Source organism: Gamsiella multidivaricata (genome assembly GCF_025024155.1).
Source record: "Gamsiella multidivaricata strain RSA 2152 chromosome Unknown BC939scaffold_75, whole genome shotgun sequence".
In the NCBI taxonomy this organism is placed as follows: domain Eukaryota; kingdom Fungi; phylum Mortierellomycota; class Mortierellomycetes; order Mortierellales; family Mortierellaceae; genus Gamsiella; species Gamsiella multidivaricata.
The window spans coordinates 106,996-125,130 of record NW_026251783.1 but is presented as its reverse complement, the minus strand read 5'-3'; the positions used below and the strand labels follow the sequence as shown (position 1 = coordinate 125,130).

The 18,135-nt window shown below is 49.4% G+C and overlaps 9 protein-coding genes across 9 annotated transcripts; 1 reads left to right on the top strand and 8 right to left on the bottom strand.

The window, feature by feature from the left end:
- Nucleotides 1–39: 39 nt before the first annotated feature.
- Nucleotides 40–2,732, bottom strand: BC939DRAFT_463182 (Sodium/calcium exchanger protein-domain-containing protein). Its single transcript, XM_051557200.1, has 4 exons — nt 1,939–2,732; nt 1,391–1,434; nt 1,146–1,280; nt 40–1,033 (listed from the first exon to the last, which is right to left on the bottom strand). Exons 1-4 carry the CDS (start codon nt 2,345–2,347, stop codon nt 257–259), a joined length of 1,365 nt encoding a protein of 454 aa, XP_051408419.1. The 5' UTR covers nt 2,348–2,732; the 3' UTR covers nt 40–256.
- Nucleotides 2,733–3,830: 1,098 nt separating this feature from the next.
- On the bottom strand, nt 3,831–6,796 carry BC939DRAFT_506596 (uncharacterized protein; the record flags this gene model as incomplete). The annotated part of the gene is made up of 6 exons (XM_051560802.1): nt 3,831–3,989; nt 4,102–4,271; nt 4,529–4,883; nt 5,747–5,991; nt 6,080–6,397; nt 6,475–6,796. 6 exons carry the CDS (start codon nt 6,794–6,796, stop codon nt 3,831–3,833), a joined length of 1,569 nt encoding a protein of 522 aa, XP_051408418.1.
- Nucleotides 6,797–7,098: 302 nt separating this feature from the next.
- Nucleotides 7,099–7,799, top strand: BC939DRAFT_463179 (uncharacterized protein). Its single transcript, XM_051557199.1, has one exon. It carries the CDS (start codon nt 7,140–7,142, stop codon nt 7,650–7,652), a length of 513 nt encoding a protein of 170 aa, XP_051408417.1. The 5' UTR covers nt 7,099–7,139; the 3' UTR covers nt 7,653–7,799.
- Nucleotides 7,800–8,831: 1,032 nt separating this feature from the next.
- On the bottom strand, nt 8,832–9,643 carry BC939DRAFT_463176 (Endonuclease/exonuclease/phosphatase). Its single transcript, XM_051557198.1, has 3 exons — nt 9,590–9,643; nt 9,140–9,506; nt 8,832–9,038 (listed from the first exon to the last, which is right to left on the bottom strand). Exons 1-3 carry the CDS (start codon nt 9,631–9,633, stop codon nt 8,898–8,900), a joined length of 552 nt encoding a protein of 183 aa, XP_051408416.1. The 5' UTR covers nt 9,634–9,643; the 3' UTR covers nt 8,832–8,897.
- Nucleotides 9,644–9,683: 40 nt separating this feature from the next.
- BC939DRAFT_294126 (uncharacterized protein) lies at nt 9,684–10,400 on the bottom strand. Its single transcript, XM_051551321.1, has one exon. It carries the CDS (start codon nt 10,241–10,243, stop codon nt 9,779–9,781), a length of 465 nt encoding a protein of 154 aa, XP_051408415.1. The 5' UTR covers nt 10,244–10,400; the 3' UTR covers nt 9,684–9,778.
- BC939DRAFT_294098 (uncharacterized protein) lies at nt 10,215–11,276 on the bottom strand. Its single transcript, XM_051551320.1, has 2 exons — nt 10,672–11,276; nt 10,215–10,577 (listed from the first exon to the last, which is right to left on the bottom strand). Exons 1-2 carry the CDS (start codon nt 11,045–11,047, stop codon nt 10,291–10,293), a joined length of 663 nt encoding a protein of 220 aa, XP_051408414.1. The 5' UTR covers nt 11,048–11,276; the 3' UTR covers nt 10,215–10,290.
- Nucleotides 11,277–11,297: 21 nt separating this feature from the next.
- BC939DRAFT_401479 (kinase-like domain-containing protein) lies at nt 11,298–12,989 on the bottom strand (the record flags this gene model as incomplete). Its single annotated transcript, XM_051552610.1, has 6 exons — nt 11,298–11,481; nt 11,557–11,678; nt 11,772–12,030; nt 12,138–12,270; nt 12,440–12,664; nt 12,824–12,989. The coding sequence occupies 6 exons, from the start codon at nt 12,987–12,989 to the stop codon at nt 11,298–11,300; spliced, it is 1,089 nt and encodes a 362-aa protein (XP_051408413.1).
- A 1,163-nt stretch (nt 12,990–14,152) lies between these two features.
- Nucleotides 14,153–14,753, bottom strand: BC939DRAFT_294051 (uncharacterized protein). Its single transcript, XM_051551319.1, has one exon. It carries the CDS (start codon nt 14,651–14,653, stop codon nt 14,237–14,239), a length of 417 nt encoding a protein of 138 aa, XP_051408412.1. The 5' UTR covers nt 14,654–14,753; the 3' UTR covers nt 14,153–14,236.
- A 745-nt stretch (nt 14,754–15,498) lies between these two features.
- On the bottom strand, nt 15,499–18,027 carry BC939DRAFT_294148 (uncharacterized protein). Its single transcript, XM_051551322.1, has one exon. The coding sequence runs from the start codon at nt 17,910–17,912 to the stop codon at nt 15,741–15,743; it is 2,172 nt and encodes a 723-aa protein (XP_051408411.1). The 5' UTR covers nt 17,913–18,027; the 3' UTR covers nt 15,499–15,740.
- Nucleotides 18,028–18,135: the final 108 nt, after the last annotated feature.

Here is an 18,135-nt window from a genome sequence, read left to right as displayed (position 1 = left end):
TACACCAGATTAAATTGCATTTCTTATGAGACAGCAATAATATGGGATAATTATTTATGCGAATATATTAAATGTCGTTAAATATGGCCCACTATCGCACTCAATGCGCGCGGGTCTCCATCCTCAAGTCACGGAAACCATCTAGAACCCTTATTCGCAGACCCAAGACCTCAATGTTCCTGCAAAACGTGAAAGCTCGTCTGATAAATCCGCCCATGAAAGCAGCGCTTCAAAATTGTCCACAACGGAATGCCGCTTACTGACCGCCGCTCTCGACCGCAGAAGCCGGGTAGAAATAAATGGCGATGGCGACAATGAGATATGTACTCAGCAACATGACACCCTCCAGCCAGTTGGACTCTCCATCCTGGATCAGGTAGTTGACAATCAGGACCGACACAAAGAGGACGCAGGTCTCGAAGGTATTGAAGAACAAGGTCATGGGTTGATGGATGATCCAGCCGATAATAACCATCAATGGGGTGACGAACAAGGCGATCTGCATGGAGGAGCCAATAGCGACACCGATGGCCAGGTCCATCTTGTCCTTCATCGCCACGGATACGGCAGTGACGTGCTCGGCTGCGTTACCGACGATGGGCAAAAGGATCAGACCGATGAAGGTAGGACTGATATTCCAGGAGTGCGAAAGACCGTCAATGGAACCGACCAAAAACTCGGCACAGAAAGCAACAATGACAGTAATGATCAGCAAAACGACGATGCCCAGCCAGAGCGGGAGGATGGGTTCTTCCTCCTCTGAGCTGTCGGTGGCGTAAAGATGGGTGTGGGTCTTGAGCTGGAAGACCAGGTACAGCACATAGACGACCAAGAGCACGATCGAGGTGCCGTAGGACAGATGCTGGATGTTGACAGTCTGGTCAATCTCGGTGGTTGTGGCATGGAAAGCCGCAGGAATCAAGAGTGAGAGGCACGACAACGAGAGGAGCGAGGCCGAGGTCTGAGCAGCGGTCTGGTTGAATGTCTGGGTCTTGTACTTGTAACCTCCAAAGACGAAGCAGAATCCCAAGACCTGAGAGGGAAAAAGACAGCAAGTTCAGACAATATAGTATGCGTTAAAGATCTTGTGCTAACACGCCAAATAAACGTGGCATCAACGCAGCATCATGGATAAGGATCATTACCAGCAACAAGTTGGAAAGAACAGAGCCGAGGACGGAGGCCTGTACAACAGCAATCTTGCCCTCCTTCAGCGCGATGATGGACAGAATAAGTTCGACGGCATTACCAAACGAGGCATTGAGCAGGGCACCCAGGTTCTAAATTTGGCAAGGAGAACGAGGGGGTGAGCAATAATGAAGAGGGGAGCAATAGCAAGGTATGAGTGCCTCGAGCGCATGCCTTTGGCTTGCCGAACATCGAGACGTACCTCTCCAAGTCTGAGGGAGATTTCTTCGGTCGCATAGCCAAGAACTATTAGTCAGCAGTGATAGATGAACAGGAGGAGGATTAGTTGAACATGTTCTACACGGAGAAGATAGAGGCACGGGGCATAAACAAATCGTGACAAGAGAGAAATGTAGTTTAGGAGTTGTGGGTCAATGGGTGTCCAGCTGTTGTGACCCCAACACCTCAGCCGATGTCGAATATAGGCTCACTGGCTCAAAACAATTTTGAGCTCTGAACCCACAAACAGAGTAACTCTAAAGCAGGATTTCAGCCTCAGTTGCACAACCTCCAAAGAAAACCAACCAACGAAGCCATTGTTGTTTGTTGTTGGATGAAGGGTAGAAATCATGGTGCATTATGAGCCATATCGCAGCGAAGCCCGCCGTCCTTGTCGGCATAAACAGCTCATTGATAACAATCGTATCAACAAAAGGAGTGAGAGGTTGAGAGGAATGCAGCATCATTGCCCTAAAAAGAGATATAAAATGTTCTTCATCGCCAATACCGGGAATTATTGCTATAACTCACGTTTTGCCAAGGGGACGATGGCCAAGAAGTTGAGAATAAAGACAGCGACGTCGGGCCAGTGCAATTTGGCGGCGACAATACCGATCGGGATGAAGATAAGCATGACATTGATTTTGCTAGCGAAAAGAATGGCCTTGAGACACTGGAGGAGGGACAGCTGTCGATGGGAGTGTTCTTGACCAATGATGGGACCATCGGTCTTGGGAAGGGTCGAGCGGAGGGAAGTCATTGAGCGAAGCGTAACTTTTTTCTCTGGATGTGTAGTGAGAGGTGAACTGGGAGAGGTGTCGACCTCATGGCGGTTCCTGAGGGATGTAGGTTTGCTGGCGACATAGTCAGCGTTGGTGGTCTGGTCAGACCCGCTGCCAGTGCTTGTGCGGCGGTTCTGTGTTGGTTCTGAGGAGTTCATTCTAAATATGTGAAGGAATACGATGTCCAGCAGGAATAAAGGGTGCGGTGATTCTCTTTTTGGGGAAGTGCCTTATTTTACATAAACAAGCGAGTGGATGTGTGATAGGTCGACTTTTGGCAGAGGGGTAAGAAACGGCAAAGAAAGACAAAGAGAGACAGGGCCTTCGTATTAACGTTCCTTCTTTGGATGGAATGAAGAAGGAGTAGAAGGAGAGATGATGGAGATGTGAATGGTGTAAAAAAGACGAAGGTGGAGTTTACTTATAAGAGCAAACACCCCATTCGGTCCTGCTGCTTCAACAAAAGTGCTGGCACGCTGTTTTATTTTTGGCAATGAATTTGCCTGGTATAGCACGGGAAATGTGACAAAAAGATATCCTCGGAGGAACGGGATAAAGTGCTTTACAAACAGGCCCATTAGTCGGTGATTTCCTGCGACATTCACCCGCACTACACTACAGCCATACTGGTATTTTGATAAGCCATTTGACGCTCGCTTTGGGGCTTGCATTGGAGCTTTTCTTGTCAGCAAGACCCCCACCGAAGTCTCCATTGACTCCAGTTTTGAGTTTGATGCAAATGGGTTTGGCATTATGAAATATCCCCTTGACAGTTTTTGCCGAAAACAGGCTAGGCCCTTCCCCAATTGAGATGGTAGTGCGTCTTGCGGACAAACGCGTTCACGTACACATACGTGTATGGACGTCTAAGACTTTTAACGTTAAGCCTGCCTGCTCCAGCGATGGATGGAATATTCCTAATCTTCCTTTGTTTTTTGTAGTATAGTACAGCCGTGACATGAGACTTTTGACTAGTTTGGATCATTAAAGTACGTAGTCTATTACTCTTACCTCAACAAACCAATGTTCGCCGTGTGTCAATATGACCTTAGCGTTTTCTACGTACAGTCGCGGCTAGATGTCCCGCACAATACCATCCCCATCCTGAACCCATTTTAGGACCCGCTTCTTAGTGTCCATCACTAAGCCTAGATACTGTGGCGGATTCTCCGTGCCGGACAGGCTATGCTGTCGTCCATCCCGGCATCCTGCACAGCATTCCGTCGAGTAGGCATACATTTTACTGTTTGCTATGCGTTTGCAAATTATTTTTTTCTTTGCGCGTGATAGAGTGATGCATCCTCCCGCGCTGGCAAGCCTTCTGAGAACAAGTTAAGGAGCACATTGTTATTTTTCGCGGTTTGAATGATGGATGTGAACAAGTCTGTCATACCGGTTATCCGGTTCTCTTCCATGAGTCTGTTTACACACCGTGTAGCGAAAGATCATGTTGCCATTACAGCATACGGAACCAGACTGGACTATTCTTTCTAAAATTGCACGGATCACTCAGCCCTGCGTCCTGCAATTAAGGTCCACGTCTGAGAAACCTGCTGAAAGGAACAACTCAAATACGTCACTGTACATAGTCTATAGTCGCTTGGTGCCAGGGGCCTCCATCCCTTCCAAGGATGAGGCTGCTCACTTGCGTTCTCCAGCTAGTCCCTGTCCTTGCTCATGCCTCGCTGCGCCACTGCTGCTGCTACTGTCCCTGGCTTCTGTGTTTGTTCTCGCAGGTTTTGCATCTTGCATCCAAGGGTAGTGCCCGTCCTTCTCTACTAGCTGCAGATAGAGCAATCGCTGTTGATGGAGTAAATGGCTGAGAATGACGTTGCAAATGTTGTGCTCTGCCATAATATCGCGGTGCATGAAAGTGCCACAGGTTGAGCAGCATAGCCTGCGGATCTCGAACAGGATCGCCGATCTTTGGTAGCAACTCGCTGACTCCGACTACAAAGGCTTGCCCGAGATCGAGACCCAGGATCTTGGTTTGATCTGGCGCACATCCCCAAAGGTCAATGACATCCTGCTGGGTCTTCACTATATTTCGAACCTCGGTCAAGTAATAATCCACTTCCTTGGCTGTGAATGTGGTTTAAAGGGACAAGATATTCCGCGGGAGTCGTCTGTATCTGACTGACTGCAATCGTTTAACTTGAAAGCCGACAGATGAAGGCGGATGCGGAAACTGCCTGTTTGAATGGAACCTCGGTGAACATAGCCGCGTCCCTCGTAAGTCATAGAGTCGAAGTTGACCTACCGAATGGATTGATCGTGTTCTCGCATCATGCTCAGGTCCATCACGGACGTTGAATACTTGTAATCTCTCGGTCCTTTACGTGGCTCACGCCTGCCGACGTTCAAAAGCATCTCTGTGATAAGGAGCCCAGGAGCTTTCTGCCCAAGCCAATCGGTTAGGTCACACTGGGCAGGAATGATGTCCTTGTGCTGATAGTCCACCAGTACTAGCTCCTGGTGTTTTTTCTTCAGCGCAGCATTTTGTCTAATCAGGATACCGAGCTCACGCTCAGAGAACGACATGAAAGGCTGATTCGTGCCTGTTAGCGGAGCCGTCTGACGATAACTCTTGCTGGACTGGCTCGAAAGCACGAAATTCTCGATCGCCGGAATGCCTTGGTCGATCTTTGTACATGTCCCATCTGATATGAGATCCTTCGTCTTCAAAGTTTTTAGCTATTATAGACGGATCGTCAATGTTAGTATTGTCGTTCTTACAGTTGCCCTCTACTGGCATATATGTAGCGACAGAGCACAAATTTTTTATTCTGCCTTTTTTATTTATTTCACTGGATATCTACAAGGCAACAGACCTAGCCAAGATTGCAGCTCTATTGTTCCTTCTCTGCAGCAGCCCGAGATCCGCAGCCTGATCGACAAACTGCTGGACGTGCTTACCAACTACACTCGTCGTAATGATGGGGTCATCTGTGTAGAGATGCTGGAGCAGCACAGTATGGAAGCATAGATGGTCTGAGTCCTGGTGCCCTGGGTCATCATCATCTTTGTCCTCCCATTGCTCTTCCTCCTCCTCCTCCTCCTCTTCCTCCTCCTTTACATCATGATCACCCGTAACTCAGCCTTTCCTGTGGAGGCGCTTACTGGCTTTGGCATAATCTTCTTTATTTTTCTTCTGCTTCTTCGCTCCCCTCTTCTTCTTGAAAGAGCCAGCGTCGGGATTCAAGGGATTCTCGGGTGTTTTCTTCCATGCATTTCATGTGTACTGCTTCATTGCTTCAGGCGGTTCATGTTCCTTGAGTTGAGTGCGCTGTTTGACAGAATATCGCGGTCGGTATTGCGGGGTTTGATACGAGGCTGGACAGGGTTCACCTCGCTCGCAGCCTCTGCCTGGTCTGGAGCAGAGTGATCAATCGTACGATACCTGTTGAAGGTCTGCGAAGACCTGTCTCGCCGAGCCTTAGTATTAGTTGACTCGCTGTCAAAGTTATTAAAGCTGATAGCGATCACAATAAGTTTGAGTTAATTTTATGCATGCCTTCATGCAGGTGGGGATTCTTACAAATCAAGGCAGTGTATACCTTCTCTCCGCCTTGCATCTCCTTCTCCATTTGGGAGCACCGCTGAGAAAGACAGCCGAACTGCTTCCGAAGACTGTCATAGGTCATGGCAGCTTGAGCTGAGGACGAAGGGGGTGAGCCAATCCGCACAGGGGTCTGTAAAAGATCCATAAAAACCTTCCGCGAAGTGGTAAGCATCTCCTGGACAATATTCTTGCGCATGACTTGACTATGTGCCAAATAATGCTTCGTCATCGTCGCAGTGTCTGCAAGCCATAAACTGCCAAGACGTTAGAATTGATAATACGTTTCCTGGATCATTGATATACACGATGATCTGATTGACCTGTTTACCTTCTCCATCCAACTCTTTGATGATTTTGTAGTTGGTTGCACTCCCGAGAGAGAGGATGTTGCGGCTGTAGTCGTTTTTTGATACGATACCAAGTAAAGTCGCATAGACGCTTGGAACGTCGTACACAAGGGGTTTTCCTTTTGGAATGGGTCGCCAAATAGTCTCGACGCTCTTGTACATGGGCATGTCGCTGTCTCTTGATACAATGATGTCGTCAGGCTTGCATTCAAGGCCTATCGTGAGATCTGCCTCGGTCGAGCACTCGACGATCGTCCACTGTTTCTTGCGCATGTACATGGCAAAGGCGCGTCGAGCGTCTAGGGACCAATAGAAGACCGAGCTCAAAATTTTCTGATGTCGATGAACTGGTGTTTCCGCGCGTGAAGCTTTTTACCCACGCGAACCTCGAGCTCACGCAGACATTTGTCGGCGCGCTCAACAGCTTTCTTGCGAAAGGATCTCTCGGTGCACTTGAATGGATCCTTTTTCTTTCTAAGGAAGGCCGTCCAGGTAAAGGACCAAATTCGTCTGGGTCCCAAGCTCCAGTATCTCTCGCTCGACAATGCGGTGAGCATCTTCCATAGGGTGCGAGGAATAGGCGTAGCGAACGGTGGCATAAAAGACCCAAAGATATCGGCCCGAATCGCCGAATTGCGATCAATGGAACTGGGGGAGGTTGGATAAGTGGGAGGACTGATGGCGAAGAACGGGCTCATACCCTTTCTTTCTTAGAAAGGGCCACAGGCCTGCAATGCCCATGGTTAGTTTATACGAGCGAGGAATATGGTACTTTATTTCGAGGAATGAGAGTATGGAAGGAGATTGACCCTGCGAAGTGAGATAAAATATATTTATGAAGAGTTGTGTATGTTAAGGAAGAAAAAAGAATGTACAATAGCAGGCGAAAGATGCATGACGGACGTAAATGGATTCTTCGTCCTATCACAGTGACATCACGCGAACCCTTTTAACTATTGATGATGCTTCTTAGTCTCAGTTGCACGAGAAGCGATGTCATCCCGAACACTTCTATCCTATAGGTTCACATCGTCCTTGGTCATGAGCGACTTAACTCTTTTTTTCAGGTCCACATATATAAAAGGGTTCGCCTCTTCCTCTCTTTTCTTCTCTTCATTCTTCCAACAACCCCCACACTCAAACACAAAACCTCCAACCCACCACCCCTCAAAAATGACTAACACTACCGAACACAAGCCCTCCGCCATGGAGACCATCAAGGACAAGGCCTCCCATTTGGTCCACAAGGTCACCGGCAATCACGACCATCACGATTCCACTGCACCCACCACCCACACCGAGTCTATCAACCAGCACCACGATGTGGCCTACGGAACTGCCCAGCCCAGTGTCAACTTGGCCCCCACCACCTTCCCTCGCGAGGGTGAGACCTCGGCTGCCGGAGCCGCCCATACCCATGCCCCTGGCGCACACGCCCTTGACCATCATCATCACAAGATCGATGACCCCCAGCATGGTATCACCTCTCGCCTGATTGGCGAGCGCGGCGATCCCAACAACGTCGAGAGCCTCCACTTGAAGCCCACCATGTAAATAGTCTATCGGGCCTGTAAAATAGTGAAAATAATAAAAAACACCCGCCTCTCTCGATCAACAACAAAGCTCTCTAAGAATGAGATTGTGAATGCATTGCTGTCTGCGGTCCGGTCCACTCGAGTATCAACCCGCGTGCTGGTTCTTTCCCATCATGTTTCTCATTGTTTGTCGTTGTGCTAGCAACCTAAATTCGCATATTGGTCCAACTTCTTTGTTTCTGTCTTCTTGCCTAAAGAGTCCTACGCCGAATAACCTTAAAATTCGTTCCTGAGCCGTTCCTGACCAGCTCATTGGTTCCTGAGCCATTAATTTTTTCACAACAGCGTGTTTCTTGTTCCTGCATCCTTCAACCTATACACGTCTGTGTTTACTCCAACGCGTCTCGAACCTCCTGGATTGTGTTCACAAACCCAGAGACCGCCTCTCCTCCATAGAACCATCCATAGAACATGCATACCACCCAACCCGACGATAGCATGCTCACTCCAACCAGCATAAACGCCATCCACACCACTCGACCTTCCCTTCCTTCCCACATGTTGTCCATCCACACAAATCCTGCGATCAACCCAAGCACTGCCAACACAAGCAATGGCGTGAGAACAAACGCGAACCTTGCGCGCTTGTGACGAGCCTTGAGCAGGTGCTGCTCAAGTGCCACCAAAATCTGCTCCAACACCTCAGTCGTCTCCTCTGACAAACCCTGCCGCACATGATGTTGCTCTCCTGTTTGAGGAACAGGCGGCTTCCATAAACTGAGAGAGTACACCGCATGAACAGCAAAATGGTCGCTCACGTTCTTCAGCGGCGCCGTAGGCCCCCCTATCCCGGCAATCCTATCCTGCAGAACAACATCGACACGCATGCACTGTATCTCCTCGCTGTTATCGAAGAAGATGTAGTCCAGCCGTTCGCCTATCGGATCCCCCGTCAACTGATTTATCCATGGATCATGGCTCGTCCAGCTGTTCAGAGGCGTGTCGCAAGTGATCCCCAGGACTGCAGCTCCTTCCTCGGCTGTGAGGCCCTTCAGGCCACCATTCTGTGGACGAGGGTGCAGTAACTCCCAGCTATCACAAACACCTCCGTATCGTGTGAGTAACTGGACAACGAGGCTATCCGGAGGGCTATTGAAATCCCCGAGCTAACGAAGTTGTTTTGTTTGTTGTCATAAAGTAAAGAGGCATTGTTCGAACAAGGGCTGCCATTAGTCAGATATTTACCGCTCATGTGTGTTTGTGCTCACCCCTTTGTACTTACTGCGATGACATGTCGACCCAGAGCCTTTGCAGTCCGAAGCAACACCGCCATGTCCCAAGCCTGCGCCAACCTGGAGCCGAGATACACATCCAAAGTTCCAGGAGGGTCATACGTCGCATGCATCTTGCATATGGCCGTTTTAAAGGACGCAATGATAATGGTCAACATCATAAGCGTATTTTCATACATCCCGGTTCCAGTTGATAGTAAAGTCCGGCCCTTACATGTGTATTGAAGACCTCAATCGTTCCAGCTGTCGGATGAGCGATCACCGTGCTCGCACAGCACTTGCCATCGAACCAGTCACCGTGAAGGTTCGGTAACGGATCTCCATTAAGCACGAATCGTCTCAACGACGTGCTCACAATCGGATACTTCGAGAGAATCACCAATCCAGACCCAAACAACCCACTAGTCCAATGTCTCGCAAACGGTAGCGACTTTTTGACCAAGCCATGAATGAGTAGAAAGTCCTCGTATAGCCATACTTCTTGAAGCCCAACGATGTCGTATCCAGGAGAGGCATCGACAAGGTGGCGTCCGATAGCTGCCATTCTGTCTCGGCGATCTTTTGATGGGAAGTAAAGGCCCCTGTGTTTGAGGCAAGTTCTGTCAGTGACAGAGCTGCTCCTCACGCGGTCCATCTCTCGCAATCGATCGTCTTAGTGTTTTACCAGCAGTTCAACGTGAGGACAGAGAGTTGCGTTCGGTCGACCATCGGTTTAGTTATGAAAAGGAAAAGAAGATGTTGATACAAAAAGTAGTGGCTGCTAGTCTTTAAACATCTGCAATCCTGCTGCAGTGTTTTTTTTATTTATTGATTCGTTGGCAAATGGTCAACTCTAAAAAATGCCCCAGATGCCTCAAAGACCTCCTCGACGCAGACGATCAAGTTCTCGTTTCAGGGCCTCGTTTTCTCTGCGCAGACTCTCATTCTCACGGACAGTCAGTTGAAGCTGCTTCTCCATACCATACGCAGTATCTTGACGGTGAACTGATCCTCCAGTTGTCGTCACGGCTGCTCCGGCACTTGAGCTCTCAGAAAGAACAGGCTGGCTCTTGTCACCCGAAGACGGCATGCTGGCAGGTTGGCTGGGTTTCATTCCAAATCCTGCAAATAGCTCTACGAGAATGGCTCGCTGCTGTTCGTTCTGGCGATAGAGGGTCTCCAGGTGCGCATAGACCGGATTGCCGCCCTGTGCATCGATAAGATCGCTATGTCCTGCCAATAGAGATCCTGAAGGCGACGTGTCGGGTGTTGAGTTGATCGATCCACTTGCATCCACACCTAATTGCACAAAAGCGAGAACAGGACGAATGCTTAACATGATGAGCACTTCTGGAGAATTTTTTTGAGAGATTTAATGGCCAATTCTTATAGATTATTCATGCCTGCTGATATCTCATCGACACTCGACACCTGGAAGCGACTGCGTTTGCCCTGTGAGAGATTGGGTGTTCCAACAGTCGAAAGCACTGCGCTAGTGTCTTGGGATGGCTGGCTAGGTTCAACGCTAAATCGAGACACCCTTGTCTGTGACGAATCTCTTGTGTTTGTAGCAGACAACACAGGCGAATGCAGACCGGTCCCATTTACTAAACCCGAGGCACCAGATGTTGGAGGAGCAGGACTATGATGGACCTCAAACCTTGATTTTCGTTCTAGAGGTTGCGCAAAGTAAACTCATCAATAAATGAATAGAGCCACAAGCTGGATGCCGGAAATGAAAATCAGATCGCGTCCTCATTGTATTACCTGATCCTATGTCAAGTGGCCCACCAATGTTCACACCATCCGGAGTACCTTCGATGGGCGAAGGCGACAGGCTGCGCGACGGCGACAAGAGCGCCTCGCTGGCTGCAGCCTTCATGCTTGCAGGCGAAGGGGATGAAATGGTTGGCGTGTCTTTGACGCTAAAGCGCCCTCTCTTAATCTCGGGCGCACCTGCTAGTTCAGCACCATTGGAAGATACACCGAGGCCGTGTAGGTTGTGATCCGACTGTATGGAACTGGTAGGCATTGCATTATACGACGGAGGAGGAGATGCCATACCATCGACAACGAAGCGCGATTTCCGTATAGGCTTTTCGCCAGTTTGGCTTGAAACGGTTGTGGCGCTCTGAGGCGACATTCCATCCTCAGAATACCCTTCCAGAGGTCTCGATTCCAGGACAGGGGTGCCGCCCGCACCTGATGAGGATATTGAGTCCGTCGTAGCGGTCGAAACAGGCCGATTTGACGTTTCAAACGTTACGGTACGTGGTCGACGGACAGGTTCATCCGTGTCGTCATCGCCGTCGAAATCCCAGGAAACGCCCTTTTGTGGAAGCGCAGCCTTTGGCGGGGCTTCTACGTCGAGCAAAGTGCACAAGCCGGAGATTTTAATAAAGACGTCCTTGAAAAGAAGGCATCCTGAGTATTTTTTTTTTTTTTGGCGGCGTAAACTTACTCTTGGGAGGCCGCTGTTCCAGAGGTGGGAGATTTGCCAGCAGAGACGTCACGAGGTACGATTTTTTCTTAGCTTGCTTGAAGAATGAATGGTTCAACAGTTTTTCGGCCGAGGGTCTAACGAACACACATGCGGGCTCAGACTCAGTGTCCATTGGTAACACAAAAACATGGACAAGTGCGAATGCTTACCTCCTGGTAGGGTCCTTCTGCAGGCAGGAGTCGATCATCTCCTTGAGCAGTTTGGAATAGCGGTGCTTGGTTGATTCGCGATCCAGTGTGGGCGGGTCATTCGAGAGAGTTAACATCAAGACCTGTTGTCACATGCATAAGCAGCTACACGTTAGAAATATCAAAACAAACGGCAATATCGACGCACAACAAGAAATAAGACCAAGTTTTTGTACCTTGATTGGAGGGTATTTGGCGAAAGGTGCATGGCCGGTGGCCAGTTCGATCGCAGTGATACCAAAGCTCCAAATATCGGCCTTGTAATCGTATCCCGCCTGCTCCATGACCTCTGGTGCCATCCAGCAAGGCGTACCAACAAATGTCTTTCTCATGCCGCGCCTGTCTCCGTTCTCCATTAGTGACGAGGATACACCGAAGTCCGCCAATAGTACCGATCCATCGTCGTCCATTAGAAGATTACCGGCCTTCACATCCCTGTGTGCAAAGCGGCATACCAAGATGAGATGTTAGGGTATTGTTGCTAAACCATATCTCACTCTGTCCATCTCCTTGCATGATGTCATGTTGGGACAGCCTGAGACCCAACTTGCCTGTGAATGTGCCCGTTCTTGTGAAGGTAGTCCAATCCCTGTAAGGCTTGCTTCAGGATGGTGGCGATCGAGATCTCATCAAAGCCATCTGGGTAGGCAGTCTTCATGATATCCAAACATGATCCTGCACAAAACATGCAAATCAAAATAAAGACGCAAGGCAAAACGAAGATACGTCGCGTTAGTTCTTGAACGTTCATGCAGGAGTGATTCGTCTGACACCTCCAATGGTCACCCATGCTCCTCCCAAAAAGACCGGAAAAAAATACTGTTTGGCCGTGGCCTAGACCTACCCGCAGAAAGATATGGCGTAACGATGTACAGCTTGCTTTCGGTCACGAACGCCCCATTGACACGCAAGACATTGGGGTGCTTGCATAGAGCCATGACCTGGGTCTCTCTCCGAAGCTCGTCAATCTGGTTTCGTTCAAACATATCCAGGTCGATGACTTTGATGGCGACTCGCCTGTTCAAAGGCTTGTAGTAGGCATCGTACACAACAGCCGAGGAGCCATATCCTTAAAGCATGAAATGAGATATTGGTCCAGCGTGAGTATTCTCGGACGTGAAGACGGGACCAATTGATTAAACACACGCGAATACAGATGTTTAATAGAGGAGGATGGGTTGTTAAAGCTGCTGTGCTGCTGGGTAGGGGGTGGGTGTATTTGGCATACCAATTGGAAGACGCACATCATAGTCCTCTGGGTTATTTGAGAACTGGTCGTCGTGGGAAACGACTGGGACGGGTGCACCACTGCCGACAGGCGAGGTTGGGAAGTGACCTGATCCGCTGTAGATGCTGCTGGGCCGTCTGATAGGTCCTGAGGAGATGCGTTCCATGGACTTGAGGCCGTGCGAGGACAGGGAAGTGGGGTGAGATAAGCAAGTGATTGAAGGTATGGGTGTGGTAAGTAAGGCGTCTCGCTTCTGAAAGATGGTATTTTTTTATCGAGAACCGAGGAGAGTCGATTGAGTCGATGTATAGATGGATAGATGGTTGGCTGGCTGGATGTGATGACTGTGATGGCTGTGATGGAAAGTGTGAAATGACGACGAGTGGGCGGATGAGCGATCAAAGTTGCAAGAGCGGGGATAGAGAAGAAAAGAACTTGCTGTCTACAAAGTAAGGTGAAGAGGGAACAAGGTTGCCCATGCCCTCTCTTCTTTGCGGTAGTGGCGCCCCGCACATGCGCATCCGTCCTTCTGTTTCCTTTCTCATGCAGCGTATTATATGCCGGAAATAAATAAAGCCTAGCAAAGTCCTCTGTTGGGGTGGGGGGAAACACCATGCTCTGAAGGAACGCTTCTCTCTGCAGACCAGGACCATGTCCAAGCAGATAAAGGACATATCGCCATGGGCTGTCATATTTCCTTGGGGGGAAATCATGTCCATCACATGGCGGGAGCATACATCCATGAGGATGAAAAGGTGAAATTATCTATCCACAGATTCAAGGAGCAACAGAGCGCTTGACAATCTACATGACACGAGCAGTGTGCAACATGAAGAAACACAAATGAATCCTGACAACCTTCAGGTTCCCTTCGAATGTTGGGTGGTCTTTGTCCACGGACGAGCGCACGGTCTCTGTATCCTACGCGCTACGACGCGATTTTACTTACAAACATGTGCTTCCAGGCTACTCATACAACAGGTTCTCGCCCAGTTCGCGTAACATCACCCTCTCCAACAACCGCGCCTCCCGACCGTCCCCAGGAACCTTGCTTTAGAACAAATATCGCGAAGGCCAAAAACACATCCTACGCGCATCCATGGACGTGGCTAGGATCAAGACCGGGAAATAGAACATCTCGAACGGCGGAGACGTCGCATTGCCATTCGTGGCTTGTTGTTGCTGAAGAAGGAGCATCTCGGATGTCGAAGGTGGGTCGAAGCCGGCCTCAAGTTTACCAAACATGACCTTCACATTTATTAAGCTCTCATTTGGTCTTGTCTCTAGGGTCGAGAAGGGATGTTGTTGTTGTTGTTGTTATTGTAGGCATTCGTCGTACGCTTTCACCTGAGCAGATAGATATCGCGGTTCCGTTTCACAGCTTCCTGAGACGGTTGGTGTGTTTTCAATGCCTTAAGAAAGGTCATGTGCGAGTCGACAAATCCCGCAATACGCACTATATCGATTAGGACCCCACGCGACAACGCTCTTCTTGTCTACTGCTCTCGTTTCCCTCACTCTGCCAAAGGCCTCCCGGAACGAAGGCGAAATCTTGGTCTTTCTAGTTGTTGTAACGATTTTATAGTGGAGTCGTTCGAGGTAGAGGGCGTCGTTTTTGTCCAAGCTGTCCAGTTCTCGGACCAGGAGCTGCGGAGAGATGAAAGAGTTCAGTCGAACAAGTGGGTTTTTTGTCGGGAAAAAGCGACTGTAGTCCTTGGGCCCGTCCACAATCGGAACCGCACCTACAGTCAAGGCATCTGCTAGAGTGCTTATAACATAGTCCTGGCAATTGTATCGTTCCAAAGCAAACACAAGCTTGTAGTCGGCCATGATTTCTTTGAGTGTAAGTGATTCTAGTGTAGGGGTATAGATAAAACACTACTTTGTACATCCATGTTTTCAAGGTTTTCAAGGCACAAAAAATGAAACAAAATAAGGTATCACATACTCTGAGAGTCGTTATGAGCTGGTCATGCGGTATTATTCATACAGGTTCCGTAGATATCCACATCCATCAGATCGAGAAGTGCCTCTACATAGCTTTCACGGCCGCTCAGCGAGCCCTTGCGTCTCATCGGCGCATCAGTACCATTGTCGTAGCCTACTATCCACACTGCCAGGGCTCTGCCGCCCTGATCCTTCATGAGTGCTCTTAATCGGTTCTTCTCAGCCAAGTCGACCAACGGAGGTACTGTCACAGCCTCAAGGAACGTGTCGGTCTCGAAAAAGCTTTTACCGCTGACTGAGAGAGAAGGTGCTATGTCTGATGGCTGGAAGAGTGTCTCAACCACGTCAGAATTGAAGCCTTAGGACCAGATATGCGTAAATGGTGCTGGTGAAGAGAGCGACTTTCTACGCCCCGAGCCGCTTGGTGGACCGAGCATTATACGGAACCAATCTGAATGTCAATGAAGCGACGGAGAGTTCGTGAAGAAGCCAGGAGAGGTGTCTGACATACCTCTGTTGAGCACCCAGGCCTGAGACGTTTCTTCCTAATGCAGGTATATCGCCCGCATCCAATTGTGATCCATCGAACAACACGACAATGGCTGCTTGCAAAGAATTTCTGTCCTGCGTAAAAGTAAACATGTACTCGAGCCAACAATCGCTCAGTAACTAAGGACTCTAGGTTGAACAAAGGATGGAAAAGGTGCAGTCCACCAGAGAATCGGATAGTTCGACACAGGCATCTTTTTGTTCTTCAATTCCTTCGTTGCGATATCTCGAGAAGCAACCTTGGGTACAAGGTCTGCCACTTACATCAGGATAGTATATTTTGTATTTTGCTCAGTGTGCGAGGAAGAGAATTCAACAAGATGATGATGAGAATCGAAGGCTGGTCTGCCTTTTCTATTATGCATAAAAAAAGGGTTACCCGAAGCCGTTTGGAATTCGTCCACTCAAATCCCATCCCCCGCTACTTTGCCCCTGGTTTAGTAGCTGTCGCTTCCCTCACATCCTTCAGTAGTGTTCGTCGATCCAGCAGAGGAATACTACGACAGCTCGTCAGATCCAGACTAGCTAAGAGAGGACATGCCCTCACAATCTGTTCCACAGCCTCCTTGCCTATACGCGTATTTTGTAGTGACAGTCGATTGAGTCTTCGGAACCGAGAAACGATTAATGCTGCTTCGTCGTCAATGTGAGTCTCGTCTAGTCCCAATTCCTCTAGAATAACGTTATCAGAAAAATAGTCTCTTTTTGCCAACAGGGTAGCACCGGGATCGGTCTCTTCTTGGGGTTCGATTAGGCCCTCGAGAATAGCAGATCTGCAGTAGGTATATCCAAGCTCCAGACGCTTGAGAAACGGGGACAGCCGTTTGAGCAGCAAGTGCAGGCCGTAGTCCAGTTGTATCGATCGACCGATGAACGCGTTTCCAAAAAGCGAGAGTGTATGCAGATGGAACTCGGGACGCACTTCAGGCGCAGGTGTAAACGGATCAGGATAGATGGCGGGCAGCGGAGGTGCCTCCTCACGAGAAATGCTAGTTTCAAGATCCGTATTACTAGCACGTTCGGATTCAAGGTACGGGCAGAGCTGATAGAGAAGGCTGTCGCTAAAGGGCACTTGCGCGCAGCTGATATACCCCAGAAGCAGTGTGTGTAGACTGTGTGGAGGCAGAGCCTTGAAAAGCTTCAGGAGGCTATCGGCCGACGCGATCTTCAGCCGTGTCAAGTTCAACTTCTCCAAGTTCGTGTAGACAGATCCAGACGGGTGCCTTGAAGCCGCCATTCGCGCCTTGATTTTGTCGGACTCGTTCGACGGTTCCTCCCAAACACAATAATCGGCGATGAGTGCAACGCGAGTAATATTGGTAGCCGAGATGTCCAATCGTCTTAGAGACTTCCCACAAAAGTTTAGCAGAATCTTTAAGCTGCGATCTCCCAGCGTTGTCGAAGATACCTTAAGGGTTTGAAGTGCGTACAGCGGCGACGGGCCGGTCAATTCATTTCCGTCCCCTCCATCGTCTATTGCTGAGGCAAATTTCATCTCGACAGCTAATTCCCTCTCAATATCGAGGAATATTGCATCCTTCACATTCGTAAGCCCGGCCATCTTGAGGACTCTCAGCTCGCGACACTGAAGGATCAACCGCTTGATTCCCTTGGCCGTTGGCGCCGCCACAAAGCTGATGTTCAGTTCTTGAAGTGATCCCTGCGGCAAGTTGGCCAACGTCAAATCCCCTGCCTTGGTACATCCCTTAAGCGAGAGTCGCGTCAATCGAGGACAGGCACTGACCAGTTGTGCCAAGACCTTGTCCGTGAGGTTATCCATAAAGTTCAGATTAATCCTCTCAAGTTGTGGTCCAAGTTGAAGAGTGCCTAGTATGTGACTACGGATGGCGGTGTCGGTCACTTGAGAAGAAACCAAGCCCTCGAGATCCAGTTCTGTGATGTGATCATTTCCTCGTACTACGCCTGGTTCTTCATCGCTTCCACCAACGATATCTACTAAATCGGGCGGGAAAAACAGACTGGTCCAGAGCTTGGTCGATAGCAGTTCCGGCCTCGCATGCTTCAGGATCCTGAACAACTTTATGGACAAGTAGAAAGGCAATTGTTGTACCTGCCTCCGAAAATGAGCCCCTGTCCTCCGTCGCCTTTCCCATTGCTCTTGCTGGCGCACCAAGCGCTGTGGGGTTTGCTGCTGCTGCGGATCATAACGGACTGGAGGCGCAGCATCAGCTTTCGTGGCCAGGTGTTTGAAGTCCTTTGCGATCGCATGGAGGCAAAATGTCCCCAGGCTGTACACAATTCGGCGCTCGCTTTGTCCCACTACCTCATCCTGTCTCATTGACATGATATCCTCCTGCTGTAGCTCCGTAGCCGGCATCATCAGACTGGCAGCAAACGCCAGCTGATCCTGTTCCAAGGTATCGTCGTATCGGTTGGTGGTTGAGGTCAGAATCACACGCCGCACTGCATCCTGATAATCCTTGGCCGTCTCAATCTCTTCCTCCGAGTCGTCGTCGTCGTCAGAGTCTCCACTGGGCCGAGATCGTTTGAAGAGTGCAGGAGCCCTCCGTGTCTTTTTGGACGTGGCTATTTTCGCTTTCGTAGCCACTGCTCTATCTCGCTTTGGAGGCATAGCTTGGCTGGTGGAGTAGTGGTGGCGAAAAGGAGAAAGAAAAAAAGAGAAAAGATATACGACGCAAGTATGAAACAAGAATGGGCTAAGAATGGGCTAAGAATGGGCTCATCTTCAGCTCAGCTGATGGCAGACAAGCTCGTTAAACGATTTCGAGCAAAATTCCAAAAGATCGCGATGGGCTGCATCTAGACATCCAGGAAGCTGATTGCAGCAAACGGTA